This window comes from Ascaphus truei, chromosome 4 (assembly GCF_040206685.1).
Source record: "Ascaphus truei isolate aAscTru1 chromosome 4, aAscTru1.hap1, whole genome shotgun sequence".
NCBI classification, from domain to species: domain Eukaryota; kingdom Metazoa; phylum Chordata; class Amphibia; order Anura; family Ascaphidae; genus Ascaphus; species Ascaphus truei.
The window spans coordinates 246,720,236-246,748,179 of record NC_134486.1 but is presented as its reverse complement, the minus strand read 5'-3'; the positions used below and the strand labels follow the sequence as shown (position 1 = coordinate 246,748,179).

Here is a 27,944-nt window from a genome sequence, read left to right as displayed (position 1 = left end):
TTTTGCTGGTTTCACACATTTTTGCCAGTGTTCACAAATATTGCAAATGAACCATGTAAAAAAATGTTATTTCCATTGACAAACATTAACCTGAACACCTTTGCACATCATTTTTCTCAGGAAACTCCCCTGACCCCGTTCCCTCAAATATCACATTATAAAGCTACTGTATTTATTAATCAAACTACAAAATGACGTTATATATACCAGTATACGAAGTAAATCTGAATATTATGATGTGTACCATACACTATTCGTTGTCTAAATCTACTGTCTTTGATTTTTGCACTGATGCCCTATAATATTCATGTAAATTGAAGAAATTATGCCATGAAATATGAAGGAAATGCTCTCCTCTAGTGCACAGATATCCAATATTACTCCAATAACGCAAAATGTTGTGGTTCATTGAAAGATTGATGATCACAGTAAAAAAAATGCTCCAAAAAACAGCGACTTTAAATTGTAACCACGCCGAGATTTTTCCAAAACTCCCTTTATTGCTTTTCTTGTCAGCAGAAATGGTCAATCAAATGAATTGTTTTTATTCTCTAAGGAAAAGGTCATAAAACAATATAAAGTTGAACAGATGATGCCCTTTGTAACTATAGATGTGTTGTTTATTTTTGGCAGCGCTTGTGCCTGAGTTTTATCATTTCTATCTTTTTAAAAGATAAATACATATGTAATTTAATAGGTTACTATATACAAGGCTTTTTTTTATCTTGAAAGCTGCATATCTCTATCATTATGTGGTCTCTGACTTTGTGGTGAAGGCTGTTCTGGTTGCGGCCAGAGTAAGGGGAGGCTTGTGAGAGTTTAGAGGAAAGGGAAACATTACTCACACAACCACACATTTCCCTGCTCTTAAAGAGGAAATATGTGGTTAGGGTTAAACTGGTTAATAAGTAAATGAGGGTTTACAATACAAGAGGAGATGAGTAGAAGTACTGTAGGGAGGCAGTAAATGGCTGTGGAGTTGGTGGGACTGCATTTTGTCATACTACGTGTATAATAGGGTTGGTGGCAAGCCCTACAAAAAGCTAGTCTCTAGCAGGGGATCAGAGTGTGGGTTTTTTTGAAAGATGGTGTGTGTCCCACTGAGGGGCACCCAGGACTGAGGTGTTTTCTGGCTGCGAGGGAAGGAAATTAGGTAGACTCTTCACTGTATGAACTTTAGGTCTGTGTTACTTGGGAGCGAGAAAGTAGTGTATATTTTATGGGGTTCTATTAAAGTATATTTAATAGAACCCTGTGTTTTTAATTGCCAGTTAAAGTCATTATTATTGAGCCAGTGATTGAGCCCCCTTTGCTGAAACACGGATATCCTTAAAACCTGACCTGTTGGTAGCCCTTTTCAACTGGTTGGCCACCCCAGGGCTATAGGAAATCAAACTCCCCTCAAGTCTTAGGCTGAGTCCATAGACATTACTTCTGTGCGGAGGTGCGTGGAGGCTGAGGGAAAGCGGGTGCTTTCCCTGGCCTCACTACGCACGCCATCCGGGGGCGTGTCTATGGGCGGGCCAGTGACATCACGGAGCTGGTTCGCCCTAAATTTCAAGGTTCCAGCAGAGGGGTATTCTGCTAAATAATACTTAAAAAGACCACATTAATCTATTATCATATTTGTTCTGCTTATGATTTAGGACACCTGTTGCATTACACTCGAGTTATAAAGCAAAGATGAATTAGTCCTCAAATATCTTTGTGTATAATGCCAAGTAAGCACAGTTTGATATGTTCACCTTTATTTCAGTTTTGTATGTCTGGCACATTCAGATTGTAGCAGTTGGTCAGGATGCAGTTTGACTTTCAAATTGCAGTAACACTTGGCAGAACTTGACAGCTCTCAAAGGTGTTCTCTGAAGATAAAAAAAAAATCAGGCTTGACGGGAATATGTTGGGGGTTTTTGGCGGTGGAAAGCATTTCTGCATCCTTTTTAAGGATCTCGACTTCTCGACAAGACAGATTGATCATAAATGGCAGAATAAACAGGGTTCAGCTTTGGAGACCCCCTGCTTCAATCATTTATTAAAAAATTAATAATAAAAAAAAACTGCATGGATTACTCTTTTAAGGCGAGCACATTTTTTATTTCTTTCCACATCCCCTCTGTCCTGAAACTGAAAGAAGCTAAGGCACGTTCTATAGTGCCGAGCGCGTGCTACGCCGTGCGCACGTGCAGAATTTTAGTTGGCTGGCGTCAGTCAGACTTTCTATACAAGGGCCGCGCCAGCGCACGGCAGGGAGAGGGGAGCCGACAGACAGCGGCGAAGATGAGGAAATTCAACTTTTCGCGCCGCTACCGGCTCTGAATGTATGTCTGTGTGTGTGTGTGTGTGTATATGTATGCATGTGTATGTATGTATATGTGTGTGTGTCTGTATGTATGTGTGTATGTATTTGTGTGTCTACACAAATGTAATAAATATATTACTTCTACCAATGTTTTTTTTTTTTTAATAAATAATAAATTACACATACATACACATACAAACACACACAAACACACACAAACACACACAAACACACACAAACACACACAAACACTGTATATTCAACACTGTATACTCACACAGTATATATACAAAAAGCATGCGGCACGTGCACGCACGATCGCATACGCACGCGCGGCCGCACGGCCGCATGCTGTATATAACAGCCCTAAGGCTACGGCCATGCTGACCGCGCTCATGCTTGGAGAGCGGTGACGTCACCAGTTCTCCAAGCATGAGCGCTGGGTTCCCTGCCTATTTCAAAGCGCGCGGGGGGGGGGGGTATTGGGGGTAAGTTGAGCGCTGTTGAAAGTCTCTTTTTTTGTTTACGCAAGCGTTAGGTGTGGGTGAGCATCCTTGCCTGCGCACGAGCGCGCGCGCACTGTGTGAGCTGGGACGGAACAATTTCACTTGCTAAAACTAACCTCGGCAAGCACCGCATGGTCAGAGCGCTCAGCGCTAGTGTGGCCCCAGCCTAAGGCCTGGGACATAGTGATTTAATAAGTGCGGAGGCGCGCTGAGGCCCAGGGAAAGCGGTGCTTTCCCTGGCCTTACACAGCGCGCCGTCCGTGGGCGTGTCTGGGGCGGGCCAGTGACGTCACGGAGCTGGTTCGCCCTCATTGGGCGAACCGCTCACGTGACCGGCCCTGCGCTCCGGCGAGCGACAAATTTGAAAACTTCTTGTGACACACGCTTCCCCAAGCGTGCGGACGCGTGCACGAGCCGGCTACACGCTTCCCCAAGCGTGCGGACGCGTGCACGTGCCCGGCTAAAGCCGTTCTCATTGCAGCTGCAGGGGCTCAGTGCCGAGTGTGAGCGCGGCTCAGCACGGCTCAGCCTTGCTTACACCACTATGTCCCAGGCCTTTGGCAGGAGGAGAGAAATAAGGAGAAAGTGAGAAAAGAGAGAAGAAAAACAGAAAAAAAAGTACATTTTTTTGAACATTTGATCTATATATTCTCAATGTCATTTTTGATGCTCAATGTGCACTTTAGGTTAAAAAAAAAAGTTAGTACATATATGCAATAATGCAATATATTTTGTGCTTTCCGTACGTCAACTTACTGTAACACCAAAACTTACATAGGCCTGTGTGTGCTTCCCCTTAATAGCAACACAGACAAATGTTTATTCATGGAAATGTTTCTCATACATGAATGGTAAATTACTGTAAAATCTACCTACTTAATTGAATTTTTAATATTACTCAACATTTTGTGAGTTAGCAAAAATGTGCTGTAATGCTGATTAATTTAAAAAAACGAAAAACAAAACAAAGAGAAAGAGCTTATGTTTTCCTATTGTTTTCAATGGTGCAATACACAATCATGTAGATGAAGCAAATTGTATGCAGACGGTTTATATGATGCATACATAACAATGGAAAGCACTGGATTACCCATGTTAACAAGATTTGTGACTAAACATATTTTTGTCAGAGATTTTTCATAATAACCCTGGCACTTTGGCTTATTAGAAGTGTTGCTAAAGCAAATGTTGACATTGTGTCATTCAAAACTAATGTAACGGGTATTCCCCCCCCAATCGCAGATATATTGTGGGTGCAAGGAACATATAGTGTTACCAGGTGTGTGTGCTTTACCTGTTGGCTCACAGGAGGGCTGAGCTTCCGCCACAGGGAACCTGGGGCAATCAATGATACTATGAGTAACCGCGTACTCGGTGCAGCGCCTCCACCTGCGATGGTTCCTAGCAGAGCAGGAATTGTTCCTCGCAGGACACATACAAATAACCAATACACAGTGATGTATAATAACTAATACCATTTACTGGGAACAGCATATATCACAATACCATGCAACATAGAATAACGGGTGTCCCTCTCTAGGGGCGACACTGACTACGGTGTCACGCAGGACGCTTCCCCAACACTAGATGATCCCACCCAGTGTCCCGAGGATCCCCACCCAATGTCCCGTACTCTTGCAGAGAGAGGCAATGGGTGACTGCGCAGTCACTATTACACTAAGGGCCCGTTGGTGTACTTGATGTTATGGATTGTACCTGCCCGAGCACTCCCGTGCTCGGATCTCCAACTGGCTTCACAAAGGATCCGGCGACCGAAGAACACTGGAACCACCTCCAGGGCGATCCCACCCGAAAGACTGCAACAGCCTCAATGAAGAACTGCACCCACTCACTGCACGGTGGCGCAACATCCGCTGTGTCCCTATATATCACTGCACTACGTGACACGCGCTATACTACAGGCCGTCCCTACAGTTCAGCAACCTGTAATGGCTTTGGGGAAAACTCCTAGGGCATACGGGGTAGCCTATCTTATGCAGGGGTCCCTGACCCCCTGCACCCACACTACCTCCTCCCGTACTACCCAAGTCCCCTCTGCCTCACTATTAACTAACTCTCGCAGCACTTGTAGTAACGCGCTACAAGCTACTCGCTACCTGCAGCTAACGTACTGCACTAACACTGTGCCTGCCTGTCAGACCTCACGGCACTGACAGCCGTGACCCTGACAAGACAGCACACTAACACTAAGGGCAGCGACCCTATCTTGGGTCGTCCCTGATCAATTACCCACTAATCTGGTGGGGAGTTGGGGCCTACCTGGGGTGTGGGTACCTATCTGGGTGCAGGAGCTGCACTCGCTCCCCGCACCCTTCCTTCCCTCACAGCTCCCTGGCTCCAACTGACTAACGTGCTCTAAGCCCGCGAAATGTATCTCTTTTCTCCCCCTAGCCTTCCTGCAGCCCTATTGGCTTCTAGGAGGCACCTGGTGCCTGTCTTGCTATGCCCCATGGGAGTTGTAGTCCCATGGAGCCTAGAAACACATTGGGCATTGGGGCCGTGTGTGCGCCTCTCCTGCGCATGTGCGAACAATTTGCCTTTTCCTACACTGGCGCGACTTCTCCCTAGCTCTGGTGCCTTACCTGCGCCTGAGCATTCACTGCGCATGCGCGAGTCTCTCCTGAATGGCGGCGCCCTCAACGCCCGGCTCCGGGAGCGCCGGGAGCCCGGTGACGCGATCGCGGCCTTGGAAACCGGCCGCACGCGTCCCCGGCAACCCCCGAGCCAGAGCCTGACCGCCCTCACCCCTGCGATCGGCGCGCGGGGTCGCCCTGGAACTCGGCGGTACCCGCGATCGCGCCAGAGGTGAGGGGGGTGCTGACATGCAGGGGAGACCTGGCTACACTAATTTTACCAATGTTTAGTAATATCCCCTTAAAGTGTATTTTCTGTAAATTTGTGTTTATGTTTCAATTTCAGAACCTACATCATTGATAGATGTTTCTTTAAGTTCTCATAAACAAGGTAAGAGTTCACTGATGTCTTTATAACCTACTGCAGCAGTGCTCAAACTGGAGATTTTTTTTGGGGGGGGGGGGCGCGGGTGGTTGCAGAGGTCCCGCGCTCTCCCCCAGGCATTTAAATTACATGCCGGGGGATGTGCGAGGCCTCTGCAACCTCTACTTACCGGGATTCAGCTGTCTTCAGCACGCGTGACCATGGCAACGCAGCATCAAATGACGCAGCGGGTCATGTGACGTCACGGTTGCCCTGGTAACGTGACGTCAAATGACGCCATGGGTCACGTCACATGACGCCGCGCGAGGTAAGGAGGGGGGCGGCCAACATAGAAGGTAAAACACAGGGGGCGCCGCCAAAAAAGGTTGCGCGCCCCTGACCTAATGTATCTAGGGTACTGCATTGTGTTTTTTCAAAGGATAAAGAATATTCGGATTCCTGGTTGCTTTAATTCTTTCCTTTTAATAGAAATAGGAAAGAGAAGAGAAAGGCAAATGTGGTCTTGGAGCTGCAGACACCACAACTTACTACTGTTAGGTCCTGCATTTGTTTTTATGAGGCAGCTATTATAACGGTTAAAAAGAAATGCATAATATTTGCAGAAATATTATAATAAACTGGGATGGCTTTACTGATAGAGTGTCTTGTGCGCATTTGACAGTTTGGATAACACCCTTTGTCATTGTAGCGAAAAAAATATTTAAAGGGACAATGCCATGTAGCGGACATGTTTCTTTTTTTTTTAAAACAACTTATTAATGCAATGGGCCTCTTTTAAAATATGAAAAGCCCACTCAGGTAAAATGTCCACTTATTTGCATCTTGTGTAAAGATACAGTGTGACTGTTTCAATGTTCTCTATTTCCGCTTAAATGTAATGTTATCTGGTAATTATTGTTCTTTACCCTTAGGGGCCTATGCAGAGAGCAGCGAATTTTAAAATTGGCGAATTTATTAAAAAGTACCTTTTTTGGAGAGTTTTATTCTCCATATGCAGAAAAGTGCGAATTCTGCTATGTTTAACATGGATGCGTGTGGCGAGTTTAAATTGGCGAGATGCGCGTTTCAGAAACGTGTAAAAACAAATTCGCGCCTTTTTTTTCCCTTTGCAATGGCCGCGAGCGGCAGCTTCTTGCCAATTTTTTCTGGCGAGGCAAAAAGGAGACAATCGCGCCATTTTATTGGCGCGAACAGCCGCTAGATGCCGTTCGCGCCTCTCTGCATTAGGATATTTTTAAAACTGGCAAGATTGAGGTTCTCGCCAGCCGCGAGGCGAGTTTTACAAATAGAAAAGAAAAATTGGCGCGTTTTTCGGAACTCGCCATTTTCTGCTGCTTTCTGCGCGATTTTCTCCAAAAAATGGCGAATTTCGAAATAGCGCTGCTCTCTGCATAGGCCCCTTAATCTCTTAAAAAAAAAAAAACATTGATTTGATTAGTGAAACACTACATCAAAAAGTGCGAATTCTGCTATGTTTAACATGGATGCGTGTGGCGAGTTTAAATTGGCGAGATGCGCGTTTCAGAAACGTGTAAAAACAAATTCGCGCCTTTTTTTTCCCTTTGCAATGGCTGCGAGCGGCAGCTTCTTGCCAATTTTTTCTGGCGAGGCAAAAAGGAGACAATCGCGCCATTTTATTGGCGCGAACAGCCGCTAGATGCCGTTCGCGCCTCTCTGCATTAGGATATTTTTAAAACTGGCGAGATTGAGGTTCTCGCCAGCCGCGAGGCGAGTTTTACAAATAGAAAAGAAAAATTGGCGCGTTTTTCGGAACTCGCCATTTTCTGCTGCTTTCTGCGCGATTTTCTCCAAAAAATGGCGAATTTCGAAATAGCGCTGCTCTCTGCATAGGCCCCTTAATCTCTTAAAAAAAAAAAAACATTGATTTGATTAGTGAAACACTACATCATAAAGAGAGACTTTAGATGAATAATCCCCCTGCATAAAGAACAGGTTACAAACAGCATTATCACAAAAGAGTATGGAATAAATACTGTAAGATTGTCTGTCATAGCAACAACCAATCTCACTTTATTATTCTGACCATTGCACCATGCATACATATTATGTAGATGTACAGTAGAGGCAACTCTTATTCGAACAAAAACCAGTGGCAATTCCCCAAAAAACCCAGGAAACACCCAGGTACATTCTGAATACATGCCTTAAACTTTCCTTAAACTAGCCCCAGCATTTCTGCATTGATTAATGGCCTATCAGATTAACAGCGGGGGTCCCTGGCAGTCCCATTCAAACTGAATTGGACTGCCAGAGATCCCTGCTGTGTTAATCCTATGGGTCAATGCAGAAATGCCTTAAACGTGCCTCAAACTAGCCCAGAACATACCCAGCACATACCCAGCACATACCCAGAATGTAACCCGGCTAGTTTACGGCAAATGTTAGAATAAACGTTGCCTCTACTGTAGCAGAGGGTTAAATAACAAACGTGGCTCCAGAGACCAGCAGGAGTCCACAAGTGCCAGGGTTATATGAACTGCCAATTTCTGATCCTGGGAAAAACATTTTCACATCCCCACAATGGAAACCAGATTAGGATCAAAAACTACATGAATTGTGAGTCACGTTTTGTTGTGTATTTTATCCGTTGCCCGTGCGGATTATATTATGTTGGCAAGACCTCACACATGCTTAAGGAATGCTTATGCCTACATCGCTCTGCAATCTGCAAGGCTCTGGCAGACACGGAAAACAGAGAAGACCTGAAACATCAACCTGTGGCCAGGCATTTTAAAGAAAAGCATCATGGCCTAGCGACTTTACGAAGCATGCCCATTTTACGGGGTGGGGGAGGGGAATCGTAACAAACTGCTGTTACAACTTGAAGCAAAAATGATCTATGATCTGGATACGGTTAGTCCTAGAGGCGTAAACGAGGACTTTAAATTGAGCTGTTTTCTTTAATTGTCACTGGCAAAACCAGCATACTTCAGCAACGAATGAGGAACTTCTTGGAAGTGTCAGACCGGGCATGGTCTGAGTGAACATGCTCCAGCCTGGATCAATAACCGACAGACCATCAACCACACGTATGGAGTTCAAACGGATCAGTGGATTAAAATAGGATGCCAGCAGAAGATATAACACCAATCAGTGACCACGGAATAGCTACCACAGGATCTGCCAGACCAACGATGAGTTTGAGTCAATACCTGCAGACTAAGGATCCAATGGTTTCACCAGGCTCAATATCCCTATAAGACCTCTTCGGGGTGTACCAGTCCATCAACAGGAGCATCTTTCAAGTTAATTGTGGCAGACAACAGATTACAAGACTATCTGTGTCTCTCTCTTACAATATTTTTGTTTATCTGACAGTATACACAGTAGATAACTTCATAGACCCAGAAAGTGTTTACTTGCAGTGTGCTTTGATAATGCTTTATCATAATGGATATAGGGCCTCATGCAGTAAGCGTCGATTAAGTGAAATCGGCAAGCTTACCGATTAGTCATGTTAATGGCGATTTTTCCTCTCCGTATGCAGTAAGTGCCGAATACATTCAAAATCAACCCGAAAACAAATCCGCCCACTCTCACGATGATTAGCCGATCACACACAGGTGTATCGGCGTGCGTGGCGGGGTGCTGATAGGTTGCCCAATCACAAATCTTGCTGAATCAGGCGAAACAAGCATGTATTGGATTGCGCGCCATATTTAAAGGCAACGTGTACTGCTAATCAATCTCTGTGTTGTTGGGAGTGAGAGAGAGAGAGAGACGCACAGAGCTGGCTGATTGAACATTTGCATATTGACGGAGAGACTTGTTGTGTATTGGGTGAGCTTTGTCCATTGTTGTTTTGTTTACATCTTTGTCTTGTTTTATATGTGGAAGTGTTTCGTGTGATTGGCTGTACATTAGTTGTCTGTTTTTTGTGAGTGCTGGAAGTATGCCCGCAAAGCGTGGGAAGAGTGATGCAGGTGGGAGTGGGAGTGCTACTCGTGCGAGTACGCGTCGGAGTGAACGTACTGTTCAGGGGAGTGATGTTGCTGGTGCACTGAGTGGTGTTGCTGGGAGTGGGAGTGCTGGTGCTGGGAGTGGGAGTGCTGTTGCTGGGAGTGGGAGTGCTGTTGCTGGGAGTGCTGTTGCTGTGAGTGGGAGTGCTGTTGCTGTGAGTGGGAGTGCTGTTGCTGGGAGTGGGAGTGTTGTTGCTGGGAGTGGGAGTGCTGTTGCTGGGAGTGGGAGTGCTGTTGCTGGGAGTGGGAGTGCTGGTGCTAGGAGTGGGAGTGCTGTTGCTGGGAGTGGGAGTGCTGGTGCTAGGAGTGGGAGTGCTGGTGCTAGGAGTGGGAGTGCTGGTGCTAGGAGTGGGAGTGCTGGTGCTGTGAGTGCTGCTGGTGGCGCAGTTGCTGATGGGGTGTCTGGTGGTGGCGTGCTTGCTGGTGGGCAGCTTTTGGAGGCTCTTCCATTGGAAGAAGGAGAGTCCAGTCAGCACCAGCCAAGCTCTGACCCTAAACCTGCTCGGAAGAAACGTGTGGAGAAGCCACGTAATCCTCGCTTCAATGACCAGGAAAATACAGCTCTTGTCACTGGCATTCTGGAGCACTATGACAGTATATATGGACATTTACTAGGTAAGTGTACCTTTACATTTATTATTCAAATACATGTGATCCTAGGTCATCTGAGTTTTGTTCATATGCAAATATGGGTTCAGAATATCTTTCTATGTTAATTAGTCTGGAAACACAGCTTTTTATCATGCCTTACAAGGACAACTAAACACAGGCGGTCAATTTGCCATAACTGCATACAATATGAATGCAACCTTGCTTACATGTATAGGTTTAGTAGTGAATGCTCATGTGCTTCACATATTACACATAAAACAGCATGTTTGCTATCTCTTGGAACAGCTAGCAGTGTAGGAAACTGGTGCTTCTATTATTAATCATTTACCTCATATATTTTATATGTTTTTCAAGGGCGGACAAGTTCAGCAAGCAGAAAAGAAATGTGGGACACAATAGTCATTGGTGTCAATGCGTGTGGGAATCATGTGAGGGACAAGCGGAATTGTCACAAGAGATTTGATGATATTAGGTCCAAATTGAAAAAGAAAATACAACACCAACGCGTGCATGCTACTGGCACTGGAGGTGGGCCCACACCACAACGTCTCATATTAAGTCCATTGGAGGAGCTGCTTCGGGCAAAATTACTTCCCGTCGTCGTGGAAGGCTTACCTGGTGACCGTGATATAGGAATTTACCCCTCACAATTTCCACCAGGTGAGAAATATTACTGTACTAGGCGTGTCGTTGCTTACAGTTATTTTGCATAGTTACACTGCTTTTTATACTGTCTTCACAATATAAGCATACCTGCATCTATATATGTATATGTCTGATTCTGTATATATATATATCTCAAAATAGACATATATGTTGTAGTCCTACTAAAAGCAGTAACTAATATAGCACGTGCCATTGCGTGCTCATTTACATGTGAATTCCCAAAATGCATTGCTGCAGTGGAAGCAATTGATGGTGGGCGAAGATGGGGAACAACAGGGTAGTACACATGTGTAACACATGTTAATGAGAAATTATTACTAGCTACAGGTACAGAACAGAAATATGTATAATATTATTGTGTATTTTATTTATTTTACTCCGACAAACATGACATTACTGCCTATTTTAAGCATGCATCAAATATATTGCATGCAACGGCCTACAAACATCACTTGCACTAACACATCTATAGTTGTTTATGAAAAGGTCCATTTTTGCTTTAACTCATATACAGACAGCATAATGAGGCACACGTATCATATTTTATGTCATTGTTTTCATAACTTAAAAACTGCACACGACTATTTAGCTCATCTACCATTGTGTTAAAGCAGCTGCAATTAATATCTCATCACAGCATACACTTCAACAGAGGGGGTGGGGTTCAGCACACACACTAATTGCAGCCTCATTTTAGGGTCAACTTAGTTCACACCATTTTCACCTGTTTCAAGTAATTGAAAGGTGTGGCTGATTAGGCTTTTTTGGGGAAGGGAATACCGTTCTTACAACCTGACTAGCACAACTGAAGTTAATCACACTCATTTGAAAGCTTAACTTTAGCTACTAAATGCCCCAACAACTCATTACTTATCAAAGCGTACGTCACACATTAGTTCACTCATATCTATAGTTGAACTACTACTATCAACGACACATTATCACACACTGCATGTGTTGTCTTGTTTAGTCACAGCCACATTCATGTGTGCCACATCTTATATTAATGTACCACACATATCCTCTACCAAAAACAACACTTTTTGCAATATGACCACCTTCATGATAACCATTGTGAATGGTCATCTCATGATAGTTATGTACATTATGATACTGATATCACTACACAACATATGATTTTTATGTACAAATTTTATCTATTTATCCTCACGCATTACTGCAGGAACATAGTATGTTTTATGTTAGGGAACTCAAAAGTTCTAAGTACACAGGCATGTACATTGTTATTACAACTATTTGTTCAATATTTACACATGTAAATGTAAAACTTATGTTATTGTTATATATAGTTGCCCCTGAAGGACATGTGTCACCTGAGACTGAACAAGTGTCTTCACCTGGGTCAGCCAGCTCAACACACCTAGAAGGTGAGTGTATCAGTTGGTGGCCATATAATATGTGCTCTTCTATATGTTATGTTGTCATGTTCATTATTTGTTTTGCACATCTTCTTTAAATAGGATTACTTAGTGTCAGTGAAAATGAAGTGTAAGGCAACTTGTATTGTGTTAGTGATGTTAACTATCATGTAGGAGTTGTGAGTTTACAGCAAGTTTTCATTCACTCATATTTCATACTGAGTCCAAACATTATTCTTAAGTCAAGGTAGTTTTTAATGTGAGGTTATAAAACGTATGGAAACATGTTAGTTGTTACTTATGACACAGTACAATTACATAGTAACACAGCAGAGATTAACATGCCATTTAATAATGTGTACATTTATTTGTAGAACATGATGAAGAGGATTTTGATGATGATGATGATGATGATGATGATGCCGCCGCCGCCGCCATAGACACACAAATACAAGCAAGTGACCATGAAGAGGTTCCAATTGAAACTGTTTTACCGCCAAAACGTCCAGCAAATACCACATATGATGCAATTGTAGCTTCTGAGGGAAAAATTGTGGAAGCAGAAAATCGTCGCCATTCTGACCTGATGACAGTGCTGGAAAGGATGATTGCACTGCAGGAAGAAACAGTTTCACAATTGGCACATCTCCACAGAGTCTTCATTGAAGTGCCTAAACAGTTGCAAAAAATCAACACCTCATTCGAAGCATTAGTTGTTCAGCAAACACAAGCTAATTACTGGAGAATGACTAATGTACCACAATTCAACAGCTCACAGGCAGGATCTGTTCATGCATGTCAGTTTTCACCACATGCTTCTGATATTCATTCACCAGGCCCAAATGTTACCAGTCAAGTAGCAGACATTGCTGTGCAGGTTCCTGACGACATCCTACCGCTGCCATCTGTACAAATTCAGCAGCTGACACCTACAAAGGAGGCCACAAAAAGAAAACACAAGCAGTTACTACTGACCAGTTTTTGGTCAAAAACAACAAAAGACACACATGAAACAGACCAACCATCACTTGTGCAGTGTCTACCAACTTGCTCACATGTGTCAGTGGGCACAAGCCCTGTCCGTGAACAGTCACTACCCAAAAGCCCTGTAGGTGAATCGCTGCCCAAAAGCCCTGTAGGTGAATCGCTGCCCAAAAGCCCTGTAGGTGAATCGCTGCCCAAAAGCCCTGTAGGTGAATCACTGCCCAAAAGCCCTGTAGGTGAGTCACTGGCCACAAGCCCTGTAGGTGAGTCACTGGCCACAAGCCCTGTAGGTGAACAGTCACTACCCAAAAGCCCTGTAGGTGAGTCACTGCCCAAAAGCCCTGTAGGTGAGTCACTGGCCACAAGCCCTGCCCGTGAAGTGCCAGAGGCCACTCAAAGTGGCTCTGTTGTACCTAAAGTTGGTGGCAAAAGAAAAAGGAAAATTCAAGAGACAACAAGCAGGCCTGTTACTCGCTCGCAAAAAGAACAAAAAAAATAAATTTTAAAATTCACAAAATATGTCTTTGGCCTTGTTTTGTTGACTTCAGATTATCTAATTACTATTGTATGTATGCTGAAGACTGTGTTGTTTCCAAACTTTCAAGTATGTTCTTGTACACGTGAATTTTTGGAAATGTTAACACTCCTAATTAATGAATAGTGTTATAAATATTGATGTATTAATCGTCTGTTCAGTAATGCTCCACCAGGAGCCAGTTGCTAAGTTTAGAGAAGCTGCCATTGACTTTGCAGCAAAACATTGCATTTGGGTGTGTTAATTGATGTAATCATTGCATGTGCATATTATTTTCATGCAATTATAAAAGCACCTATTTAACTGCAAACATCTTTCTTGTACGTGTACAGCAGGATTTTGTGTTAAATATTACTTACCTTTGGTGGCCATTGTAATGTTGTCCTTTAATCATTTATGTGTTCTTGTTTCAAGAACATCTCTGAATTTATACTACAATATATGTAGTATGTATTGATATATGCACACACACACACAGACACACACTGTGTGTGTGTGTGTGTGTGTATATATATAGTACTATCTAAACTGGTATAGATGTATTTACAAAAAACATACACTTCATGCTTCCTTGTGAAAACACACTATTTTAATAATACAGGCCTAATGTTTGACAACTATACTAAGTGTGAGCCTCTAACATTATTGGGTGCAAACAAATGTTTATGACTTAATTCACTCATGTTTATCACCATTTAAATAGGTTTCATACAAGGCCTACTTACTGCCATCAATATGTTGTGTGTACTCCTGCAATATATAAAAAAAAAAAAAAAGATACATTATATATATATATATATATATATATATATATATATATATATACATATACATATATACACACACACACACACACACACACACACACTATACATATAGTACAATATACACTTTATATATATATATATATATTTTTATGAGAGAGATATATTTATATATATATAGATACACACGTATTTAAACTCATGCAGACAGGTAGTTAACCAGACTTTCAAATACACACAGAAAAGTATGTGGGAAAAAAACATTTCATTTTGCAGGTGTGTGTATTTACTGATATGGCTGTCTAAGCACTATTTTCACACAGTGCTCTTTGTTATTTTTCTAGAAAACTCAATGTTACTGAAATAAGTGTAGGAATGTTTTCACAAACGAGATAAAAAAATGATACATGTTTTTCCCACATTCGCCTATCACTAACCACAAAACTTAAACCAATTAAAAGGACACATCCAATTGGCGTTTGAAATAAGGAGTAAAAGTAGTTACTTTTGTTGACCTTGAAAACGAAACACAGGAATTTGTTAGCCATTGAGCAGAATCATTTTGATGAGCAAAGAAGACAGAATTGCACACATCTTTTGTGCTACTCTGACATGGCTGATGAATTCGTTAACAATATGAATCCCCTTTTAGGGTATAAGTACATGGTTTCAGAAGCAATTTTAAACAGTCGCGGACACAAAGCAAGCACACGCCAAATCTATGATTTGATTCGAGCTAAATATCCTTATTACCAAGACCGTAGGCATGCGCGGAATTTTAATTCCTCAATAAGATTCACTTTATCAACTAATGACTTTTTTGAACGTGTGCAGGATAAGCTAGAACACACCTATGGTTTCTGGAAGATTGCAAAGGAAAAGCATTTTACCCTGAAAGAGGGCACATATATTGTTGTGAAAGGCATATTTATTCCTAATGCCAATAGCAATGGATCCGCTACTACTGTTCCGTGTGAATCGATACCTGCTGCAATATCTGCACCCTCCATTCCTGAAACCCACATTGTACAACAACAAAAGTACTATGATTATGTACCAAGCCTTTCAGCTGAAAATGCATTGGAATGGGAACCAGAAGAAATGAACCTACCTCCCGACCAATTGTTTGAAGAAAGCAGTGGCGATTCCTATGAGCGCTTCATGGAGGAGATGTGTGTCATACTGGATTCAGCGGGTGGGTCAAGCGTGGATGAAAATGCCTTGCATTTCTGGAGCGACCAGTTGCAGCCAGACGAACAGTTAATTCTAGAAGAATGGTAAATATAACAACCGTTATGCGTTGACTGTGCGTTTAAATGTTTTTTTTTTTTTTTTTTTTTTAACCACCATTTTCCCTTTCAATGCGTGGATACAGCGTAACATTGCAGACTGCATAACATGTAGCGATCACAAAGAAATTGTTGCCGAATACAATATAGTATAACCTGAAAGAGTAGTACACATTGCTGACGGAATAAATATACGTACTTTCCTATCCCTTTAACCATATTAGCAACATTTTAACATAACTCTAACACATACCTGTTTTGTTATCATGCAACATTTAAAAGCGGGTCCACCACGTATGACGTGGGACCCTTGTCATGGCCCAAGGCGTACTTAAAAAGGATTACGGATGTAAGTCCCGCCCCCAAGCGACGTGCGCGCCTCAAAGCCTATTGGCTGTGTTGTTTTGTTATAGTTACGGTAACTGCACTGTGTCATACACTGGGGCCGTTCACTGGGCGTTAGCCGAATGTTAATTGAGTGGGAGGAGTGTTAGCGTGCGTTTCACGCTGGTTTAACATGACGTCACACGTATTGCATTTGCGCATTGTGTTATCGGCCGTCCTTTCTGTCCAAACACGTCTGTTTAAAAAGAATACAGATGTACTCGTTTAGAACGAATGTAGTTTCGTATTCATTGTATTTGAAATAAAGATTTTATGTTTAATGGTATTTTCAAGATGTATTGAACGCACAACGTACGCTTTGTTTTGCGCATGCGCTAACAGTTAGTGCAGCCAAGCGTGAAGTGCGTGCGCACACTAAGATGTGCGCGCACATTTTTCAGTATACAGGCAACGTTCACATCATATACATAGTTATGCCTGCTACAAATTTAAAGAAACATTACATACTAATGTACACTTGTAGTTCTAACATATAAGTGAGTGACGTGTGTATGTACACAATCATATAGAGCTGTGTAACGCGTTGTCACGGATACATATATAGTAAGGTGCCATATTTGACCATCATGTGTTTGCTGTATTTCAGAGATGTCGGGGAAGATACAATCGGATCAATGTATGATTTCAGAAGAGTCTACCTTTATATGAGATGATTGTGAGGAGGAGCCACCGACTACTATACTACATATGGAACTAATTTTATATTGCTTGCAGCGCTTATTAACAAACAATTAAAAATGTGATACCCTTATGCCTATATTGCATAACCACTTAATTAACATAATGATGTTGCAAAATAGTGCCTCATGATTTTTTATTGAGTGTTCTTTAATGACTACTATCATTTTATGGCATGGTGTGTTTTATATATAACAACCATTGCCACTCTGCTAACACATTTGTGAATTCTATTGTGTAATGGAACGTATGACTGTCAAAACTATGTAACAATAATAATAATAATAATAATAATAATAATTATAATATGAGCATGTTCATGTATAGCGCTGCTAGTTGTACACAGCGCTTTACAGACACATTTTTCTGGCTGAGGTCCCTGGCCCGTGGAACTTACAATTTATTTTTTGCCGCCTGAGGCACAGGGAGATAAAGTGACTTGCCCAAGGTCACAAGGAGCCGACACCGGGAATTGAACCAGACTCCCCTGCTTCAAAATCTCAGTGCCAGTGTGTGTCTTTACTCACTGAGCCACTCCTTCTCCCAATGTAAAGGACACTTACAACCAACTAGCCATTTCTTGTTAAAAATCTCCTGTTACATGGGTATGTTGATAAAATGGTTTGGGACTGTAGCAAATAATGTTATTGGCCAGATGTTGTGGTCCCCTACAATGCATGATGTTCTGAATATGACATCAACATCATGTAATGAAGTACGTTTCTGTGTATATTTCATTAACCTAACTAACTATAGTTTACTGTGTTTATTAAACGTTCTAAAAATACATAGTATAGTCAATATGATGATATAAGCTACCATAATAAAGCTGGTGTTATCATTTGTCGGTGTTATACATGGATCCTACACAAATTGATACAGACACAAACAGTTGTCTTAAAAAGTGTGTCTATGCTACTGTGCACGTGATTGACGTTACAATTGTGAGAATACTTGATAATTATCATCATGATAATGATGAAGTGACGTGATTTATATTGCAAAAATATTACCAACATTGTCATATTGGTAAATTATAAATGCTAAATGACAGTAACATTAGTGACAAATTTGTCTTCTCTGTTAACAGTTTAACACTTGGTACATGTAGGACACATCCACACACGTGTGACTTATACATACACATGTCACAAATTTAAATTAATGTTGACTATTAATTCCTAGCATTACAAAACACCAACATTGCTAAATATAAGATGTAGTACGCATTGTTGTGATTGCAGGCATTCATGCATGGAGTTTTATGATCAGTCAATTTCATCCGTGATGAATGATCTCCCGTAAGTAAAGAAATAACTACAGTTATCCCCTTGTCTCCAAACACCTCTATATTACATTAATGGAATTTATAAGGAAACATACATAAAATGTGATGAAATGGGAGTAATCATTTTCTAATACAATGCACATGAAAGCTCAAGAGTAGCTAAATGCATATACATGATACAGAAAGTACATATATGTAACATTTGTGTTTAAACCAATATGTTGGGTTTTGACTTCAAATAATTATAGGAAGATTGATGTAGGCACATCTTATGAGAGATGTCAGCAAATATACATACCATGATCAGTCATACTGGAGATATACCTATAATGAAAAGGAACAATATATAAATTGCAAACATTGACATGCCATCTTCAGTACCGTAAACAACACAGCAAAGTGTGTATTTGGTGTTAAATGTGCAACACCATGTATATTTAATCACATTCAAAATGTAAATCAGCCTGGTGTACACATATGGATGTACATGTTACACTGCACCAATAACATTGTATGTAAGCATACTAGAAGCATGAATGAGTATGGGCATAATATGTGTATTGTGTTAGCATAAGGAACAACACAATGCTAAAATATTAGTGCTTTGTTACCCCAGTTGTATTCACATACACACAACTAAAGTACAATTGAAGAGGGATTATATAACCTGTGCAACAATAACATACCGGTGCCACATCCCTTTGTGCACACAGCAGAGAAAAGAAAGGTGTGCAACCCATATTCATCTGTGTCCTACCAGAAGGGTATATAAAAAAACATTATTGTTAAGATAACATAATGTAACTATAAAAGTATAACTTGGAACATATATGTTTTTACTTACAAGAAAAAAATGAATTGATGAGATTCTGGCGTGTCTGGCCACCACTGGCTGTTTGTTCATTTTCAGCAGCTACATGGGTGGGATGCTCGTCTACCAAAGGCTCAGCTAGGTCTGATTGTACATTGTGCCTGAGTGCAACATTGTGCAAAATTCAACAGGCAAGGATAATATCAGACACTTTTTGAGGCTTGTATAGAAGAGCCCCACCAGTTATGTCCAGACACCTAAATCTGGTCTTCAGTAGGCCAAATGTCCTCTCTATAACAGATCTTGTAGATATATGGGCTGCATTGTACCTCTCCTCTGCTTCAGTTTGAGGGTTTAGCACCGGAGTCAAGAGCCACGGCCTAATTCCGTATCCTGAGTCACCTATAATGAATGGAGCACACATAAGCTGACATTAGTGATCAAATTGTACAATGCCAACATTCCTACATAAAAATGTGTTTTGTGTTAGAACATGTAAATCTGTACTCACCCAGCAGCCAACCATGTTCAAAATGTCCCTCTTCGAACGCATGGAAGACTGAAGAGTTCCTCAGGATAGAGGAATCGTGACTGGAACCAGGGAATTTGGGTACCACATGCATTATCCTCATCGTCGCATCACATACCACCTGTACATTGAGTGAATGGTAGTGCTTACGATTGCGGTACACATGCTCACTCTGACTAGGTGCAATCAAAGCAACATGTGTGCAATCGATTGCACCCAGCACACATGGTATCCCTGCTATATTATAAAAGCCAGTCCTGACTTCCAGCCACTCTGTCGCCTCTGTAGGAAAATGAATATAATTCCTAGCGCGTCTATTGAGTGCATAGAGAAACTGGGTCAAGGCCCGCGAGAATGTAGATTGCGAGACCCCGCCCACTATGCCCACAGTTGTCTGGTATGACGCGGAAGCAAGATAATGTAATGAGCACAGCATTTTAACAAGCCCAGGGACTGCACGACCTCTGGCTGTGAAAAAATCTAAATCTCCCCTTATCTCCTGATAAAGAGCTAAGATTGCTGCTGAACTCAAACGATAGCGACTTACAATCTCCTCCTCACTCATCCCATCTAACAGGGTTCTCTCCCTGTACAGACGCGGACGAGGCACAACTTGTCTCCTCTGTCTTCTCCTCTGATCTCCTGTCCCTCTCCCTGTCTCTGTCGTATCCGCGTGACTGTCCCTGTCACTGTCCCTCGGTGTGTCCCTCCCTTGCCCTATATGATTGTCTTCATCATCAAGCATGTCATAGAAAAGAATGTTCCTCCGTCTCCTAAACAATCTCAACATTTTGAAATGAGTAGCTGTGAATGATCAGGTAATGGGCGTCCTTTAAATAGGTATGTGATGATGTCAGGTGACATAGTAAAATGCAAGGTGTTACATTAACATAATAAAGAACTTCTGTGGCAAGCTGTGTGCAGTTCTTGTTATAAGTATTTGTTGTGTGTATTCTGCAGGGAATGATGATATTTGGCAATGATGTGACGTGAACCTTTGTAGAAACATTGCTTGCAAATAAATAGTTGCATGTGCAATGCATGTAACACTTGTGAACGCAACAGTCAGTCATGTAATTAGGCAAAAAGGCTGAGATTGACGTGGGAAAAGTTTTGTGTAACATGTGTAATTAGGCATGTTATTGTGACATGTTGACAACAATGAATAGTCGTGTGCATATGCATGCATTTCTGTAAGGAGGATAGTTGGTATAGAATGAGTTAACAAGGTGTCCCAATGCTGAATTACTGTACATGTGTGTATAAGTTAGGTTGAAGTGCTTGTAATGCTACGGTTACAATGTAAACATGCAATGTGATTGAGCGTCCAATAAGTGACGTCATGAAAATAGGGAGGACCCAAAACTAGATGTAAACATGAGAATTTAGATGTACATGAACGTTTAAAGATGCGTGTCACATTACAAGCATTGTGTAATGTAAAGGAACATGAATATACGGTGTATGTGTGACATGTGTGTCATGTGTAACATCATGTAAATAATTGTCGCTCAGTTCATAAAAATGTGTGATATGATGTGAGGTTCTCCTTTAAGAGTTGAGTATAGTATTTTCCCTTGGCACATCATCACATGATGAGTAATGTGACCCGCAAATGCTGCAAACATGTAAAAGTATAATGTTATGCAAATAATACACGTCAGCTGTGACACAATGCAGGGAATGCCCCCACACTGTAATGCAAATGACGTTTGTATTGTGAGCAATGAAACGTAAACAGTACTATACTGTTATACGTCCCCGCTCCATTGACTCCATTGATGTACAGAAGTTTTTTTTTTCTAAGTGCCGTTGCGGCAGCCTTAGCGATCGTTCTCCCCTCCAAACTGCCAACTTTAGTTGGCGGGAGAAATTGGCCATAACATCTCAATTTCGTAGTGCCGATCAGGCCCGATAAGCTGTTTTTTTTTGTTGAATCCAGCCGATTTAAAAAAGTGGCGATCAGTGGCGAAAACAGGCTTATCGGCAGCCGACTGGCCATAACAAAATAATCGGCTCCGAAACATGGCGATATCAAGCACTTATCGGCGCTTACTGAATCTCAAACCCAATTTTGGCTATAAAATGGCGATAATTCCCTTATCAACGCTTACTGCATGAGGCCCATAGTCCCTATATTGTGGTGCTTGATTAGCCTATTGTGTTTGTTCAGCCTCCATCTAGCTTCATTATGCTTTCTTTTTCAGCAGAGATTCATAGCTGGACAGTATATGCTTGCACACTATGTTGTGTGCACAGTGACTATATCATGCAGCAACATCATCTACATATGTTTTAATTGTCCCTTCACTACTTGATGTTATCACTGGGTTTGACACCTTATTTTCTTCTACCTCCCACTTTATTTTGGTCTCTGGTGTGATTAATATTGAGCAGCCAGCCAAACTTCACTCCGACGCAATCGGACTGAAAAACAGGTTGCTTAGCAACCACAGATGCATTGTATAGGAGAACAATCAGTCACCAGCTACTGTGCATGCACAAACTACATTTCAAATGCCGTCCGCAACATGAGGATATCAGGAACGAACAGCAAGACGCCAAGGGATGTTGCCAAGCAACCACAGCGGCTACACAAAGGGATTAACAAGAATCTTTAGCTACACGCATGTGCAATTAATTATGTCTGACTGAACTCTGAACAATGACAACTCCAGCCCACCATAGAGATAGTCTGGGACACAGGTTTGGCGGGCTTTTGCCTGCTTTAAATACTTTGGGGCTAATTTGACTAATTGTTTGATTGTTCACACTGGTTTTTAGGGTATTTAATAGTATGTTTTGTTCTTTCCTCACTGCACCACCCTGAGGAAGGTCCCATTTTTGGGGACTGAAACGTTGGAAATTTGTGCCCCATTATCAATATACTCTTTATTTCCATGAGAATTGTGTGATGTCTCCTGATTTCATGGAATCAACACAGAATCGTTATATATATATAGAATACGTTACCATCCAGAGGCAATGCAGAGACAGCACTCATAAGGTAAGTTTTCAAAAAGCTATATTGTCAAAAAATCACATAGATCCGACGTTTCGAACCCAGAGAGGGCTCTTTATCAAGGTGATGTGTATATGTGTATGTGTATGTGTATAGTTTTTTGAAAACTTACCTTCTGAGTGCTGTCTCTGCTTTGCCTTTCGTCTGGATGGTAACGTATTATTTACATATTATTAGGAGACGAGCACCAGGCCATTCTGGATTGTCTATTGGAGTGCTGTCTCTTTTGTTTACTATATATATATCTGAAAAGATACAGAAAAAGTAAAACAGGACAGGCACTCCAATATGCAAAAAGGTTTCAAGACAAAGCAGTGCCTGTCCTGTTTTCCTTTTTACAGTTGTGTGAAAAAGAAAGTACTCCCTCTTTGAATTCTATGGTTTTACATATCAGGACATAATAACAATCCTTAGCAGCTCTTAAAATTAGGTAAATACAACCTCAGATGAACAACACATGACATATTACACTGTGTCATGATTTATTTAACAAAATATAGCCAAAATGGAGAAGCTGTGTGTGAAAAAACTAAGTACACCCTTTCTGCTTCAATAGGAATTAAGATGCTAAGTAGCAGACAGGTGCTGCTAATCAAATGCCCTTGATTAATTGATCATCAGCAAGTGTGACCACCTCTTTAAAAGCCGAAGTTTTAGCAGTTTGCTGGTCTGGAGAATTCAGGTGTGTGTTAACACAATGCCAAGGAGGAAAGACATCAGCAATGATCTTAGAGAAGCAATTGTTGCTGCCCATCAACTTGGGAAGGGGTACAAGGCCATTTCCAAACAATTTAAAGTCCATCATTCTACAGTGAGAAAGATTATTCAAAAGTGGAAAACATTCAAGACAGTTGCCAATCTTCCCAGGAGTGGACATCCCAGCAAAATCACCCCAAGGTCAGAATGTGCAATGCTCAGAGAAATTGCAAAAAACACAAGAGTTACATCTCAGACTCTACAGGCCTCAGTTAGCATATTAACTGTTAAAGTTCATGACAGTACAATTAGAAAAAGACTGAACAAGTATGGTGGTATGGAAGAGTTGCCAGGAGAAAGCCTCTTCTCTCTAAAAAGAACATGGCAGCATGGCTTAAGTTTGCAAAGTTGCATCTGAACAAACCATAAGACTTCTGGAACAGTGTCCAATGGACAGACGAGGCCAAAGTGGAGATGTTTGGCCATAATGAACAGCGCCACATATGGCGAAAACCAAACACAGCATATCAGCACAAACACCTCATACCAACTGTCAAGCACGGTGGTGGAGGGGTGATGATTTGGGCTTGTTTTGGAGCCACAGGACCTGGGAACCTTGCAATCATTGAGTCGACCATGAACTCCTCTGTATACCAAAGTATTCTAGAGTCAAATGTGAGGCCATCTGTCGGAGAGCTGAAGCTTGCCGAAATTGGGTCATGCAACAGGACAATGATCCCAAGCACACCAGCAAATATACCACAGAATGGCTGAAAAAGAAAAGAATCAAGTTGTTGCAATGGCCGAGTCAAAGTCCAGACCTCAACCTGATTGAAATGCTGTGGCTGGAACTTAAGAGAGCTGTGCATAAACAAATGTCCACAAACCTCAATGAACTGAAGCAACGTTGTAAAGAAGAGTGGGCCAAAATTCATCCACAACGATGTGAGAGACTGATAAAGTCATACGGAAAATGATTACTTCAAGTTATTGCTGCTAAAGATGGTTCTACAAGCTATTGAATCATAAGGTATACTTAGTTTTTCACACATGGCTTCTCCATTTTGGCTTTATTCTTGTTAAATAAATCATAACGGTGTAATGTGTCATGTGTTGTTGTTCATCTGAGGTGTTATTTAACTAATTTTAAGACCTGCTAAGGAACAGATGATTGTTATTATGTCCTGATATGTAAAACCATATAATTCAAAGAGGGTGTACTTTCTTTTTCACACAAGTGTGTATATATATATATATATATATATATATATATATATATATATATATATATATATCCTGTATACGTACATACAGTATACCTGTTCCATCCATTCCTCCTTCCTGAATTGCCTCCTGAACACTGAAATACACCTCTACCACCTGCTGCTGGTTCCAACTTTATGCAGTCTTGTTATTGCTTTGTTTACGCAAAAGGGGTAGACAAGAAAGATATGTTAAACACCGTTTGCCTCGCCCTTCAAGCTACAAGTGTTAAATTACCTAGATCATTACTTAATTTAGTGATCTATTTTTTGGGGTAACCCAGCTTCATCCAATCCTGTTACTAGTGTTACTGTTTTATTATACCAGAAAATTGTATTATTAAGATATATTATTTTGTGATTAATAAATATGTCAGAAACTGGGGGACCAGAGAGCTCAATTCTTCTCTGTTGGACCCAATGATTCCCATCATGGAAAGAAAAGGGTTAAACGAAGTGAGTAGGAGGTACTCCTGTTTCAGAATAACTAAAATATATGCTTATGGTATATTTTCTCTGAGTCATTTCCAGTTCTGGAGATTCAGTTAATAGCTCATAAAAATTACTCAGACAGGTTTCTTTCATTTTCTAACTAGTTAGTTTTACTGTACAATATGACTTGCACTTAAATAATGATTAACTACTGTAATGACCTACTTCCATTCCACTGGAAAGAGATAATCAGTGTGGGAATGCACAACAATATATAAATGTACACAAAAACTTATCCTATAGTTCTGTATAATAATAACCAGTAATAATGTTAATAGCCAAAGGTATACATTTACTAACTTGCTAACTTGACCTACTATTAGCCATGTTTTGACAAATGCCACACCAGACCAAAACATTTTTTTTTTGCATGTTTCTAAAACATATTGCACTTAAATGACTTGCCTAGGCGCCACAATTTCCTTTACAATAATCAGTGCTATAAAAAGTGAAATAAAAGATGTTACCCAACAGGATACTTCTCAAACCTTCCAGGAAAATGTGCTAGGATTTTCCACGAATGTAGTCTTGGTTTGTTGTAGAAAGTGAGCGATCCAGTCAGGAATACACCATGTGAATAAAAAACATATGAAACAGTGATTGTGCAGTATTGTGATTATATATAGACTTGATGTGAATCTTTGTTCTGGGGGAGAAGCTACTTACAGCAACAATAAAGGAAATTTGCTTTTGTCTGACTCACTATCATGCTGACTCACTATCATGCTATAATTTATGGTTTAAATACATATGGTACAATCTTTAATAACATTCACAATAAAAAAATTCTTATACATATAGTAGGGATAATTTATTTAAAAGTTCTGAATTGCTTAAAATAGATATATATATATATTTCATATATCATAGAATATCATAATTATTTAAAAATTACACTTAAAACATCGTGGGTCGGGAGAGAGAAAAGACACAGAAAAAATATATTAGTATATAGGACTGTATCTTCTATAAATAATTTATAGAAAATTCATAGAGTGATATACAATACAACCATATTTCATTCTACTAGAGGTAGATTTAAAGATAAAGGTGAATAAAACCCAGATAGGGGGTGTTGAGTTCTGTTTGATAAGCAATCAATCAAGGAGAGATTCAGCAATAGATTAATTTAGAGCTCAGATCTTAAATATAGAATTAGATATTTGTATTTGGATTTTCATACAAAAATGTTTTATAGAAAAATGTGTTTATATTTAATATACATTAATATCAAGTGGGTTCAGACAGTTTAATATGTTAAAAAAAAATATATATATCATATATAGATATATCATATATATCATTTTTCTGTGTCTTTTCTCTCTCCCGACCCACGATATTTTAAGTGTAATTTTTAAATAATTATGATATTCTATGATATATGAAATATATATATATATATCTATTTTAAGCAATTCAGAACTTTTAAATAAATTATCCCTACTATATGTATAAGAATTTTTTTTATTGTGAATGTTATTAAAGATTGTACCATATGTATTTAAACCATAAATTATAGCATGATAGTGAGTTTATGTTTTGGACCACAGAGACGCTTGTGCCTATGTAAAGGCAAACCTGTGGGTTAAATTATGTACTAACGAGCTCAATGAGATTGACAATGAGAGGCCAATTAGTTAATATCATATAAATTTATGACGCCCACACAATACGTCATGACGCTCCTGACGAAGCTGTATGCCACAGCGAAACGCGTAGAGCCAACTCATCAAGCTGCAGCTGCTTTGAAGAGAAGACTCCAGACGTTTGAATTCTCCCGCGGATCCTCTCCCAGCGCGTCACAGTCTACCTCCACTGGATGCGGATAGACGCGAGAGGGAAGTGACGTCAGACGCTATTGCCGGCGGCACGCCTGGAGAGAGAGGAGGACGGGGAGACAACACTACAGTGGGCGCGAATATCGAGCGCTAAAGATACCTTTATGTGCATGGTTCTATTGTACAAAGTGTGAGTACATGTCTTAAACTCCTACCGTATATAAACCCTGTTTTTTTGCAACCTGCACAATCGGGCTGTTTCTGCTTTCTGTCCACATATACCGTATGGGGACTCGAGTATCATCATCTCTGGATCATACTACCTGCGTGATGATCAAATGGGGATAAAGTACACCTAAAAGAAATTTCAACACTCCATTTCTATCTGACTGAGTCAGACAAAAGCAAATTTCCTTTATTGTTGCTGTAAGTAGCTTCTCCCCCAGAACCAAGATTCACATCAAGTCTATATATAATCACAATACTGCACAATCACTGTTTCATATGTTTTTTATTCACATGGTGTATTCCTGACTGGATCGCTCACTTTCTACAACAAATCTAAAACATATTGTACATTGGCGTACCCAGTAAATTTATCATGCTAGTGAATGTAATCAATTCTTGTTTTGCAATCTTTGAATAGTTAGACATTTTTGTGGATATTAACTATTTTTTATCTTGGATCTTATTTTGTAAATTTTTCTCACTTTTGACCTGGATTCAGGACTTATACATTGTGGTGACCTGAGGCAAAAGCCATTTGTAGGAATTGCTATGTCTGAATATACAGCTACTGTATAAGTTCCATTCCTTTCACTGTCTGCTCTTCACGTTATTCTCTATAGCACAGAACATTTTCTCTTTCATTTGTACTGTGGCAATTATTTTAAGTTACTTAACTGATTCATGTGTGAAAGTTATTATCTTCTAATTACTGAAAACCTTGTTTTCTAGTCATGCGTGATTCACATGTGGGAGGGAAAATAA

General features: G+C 40.6%; 1 protein-coding gene across 50 annotated transcripts in view; it reads left to right on the top strand.

Moving 5' to 3' along the window:
- The window catches only part of TRDN (triadin), a 798,289-nt gene that overhangs the window by 534,541 nt on the left and 235,804 nt on the right, over window positions 1-27,944 (top strand). For all 50 annotated transcript variants that reach the window (XM_075597200.1, XM_075597198.1, XM_075597218.1 and 47 more), the window contains one exon: window positions 5,746-5,790. In XM_075597200.1, the coding sequence (XP_075453315.1) occupies window positions 5,746-5,790 (45 nt within the window). The remainder of the gene's footprint in view (window positions 1-5,745; window positions 5,791-27,944) is intronic.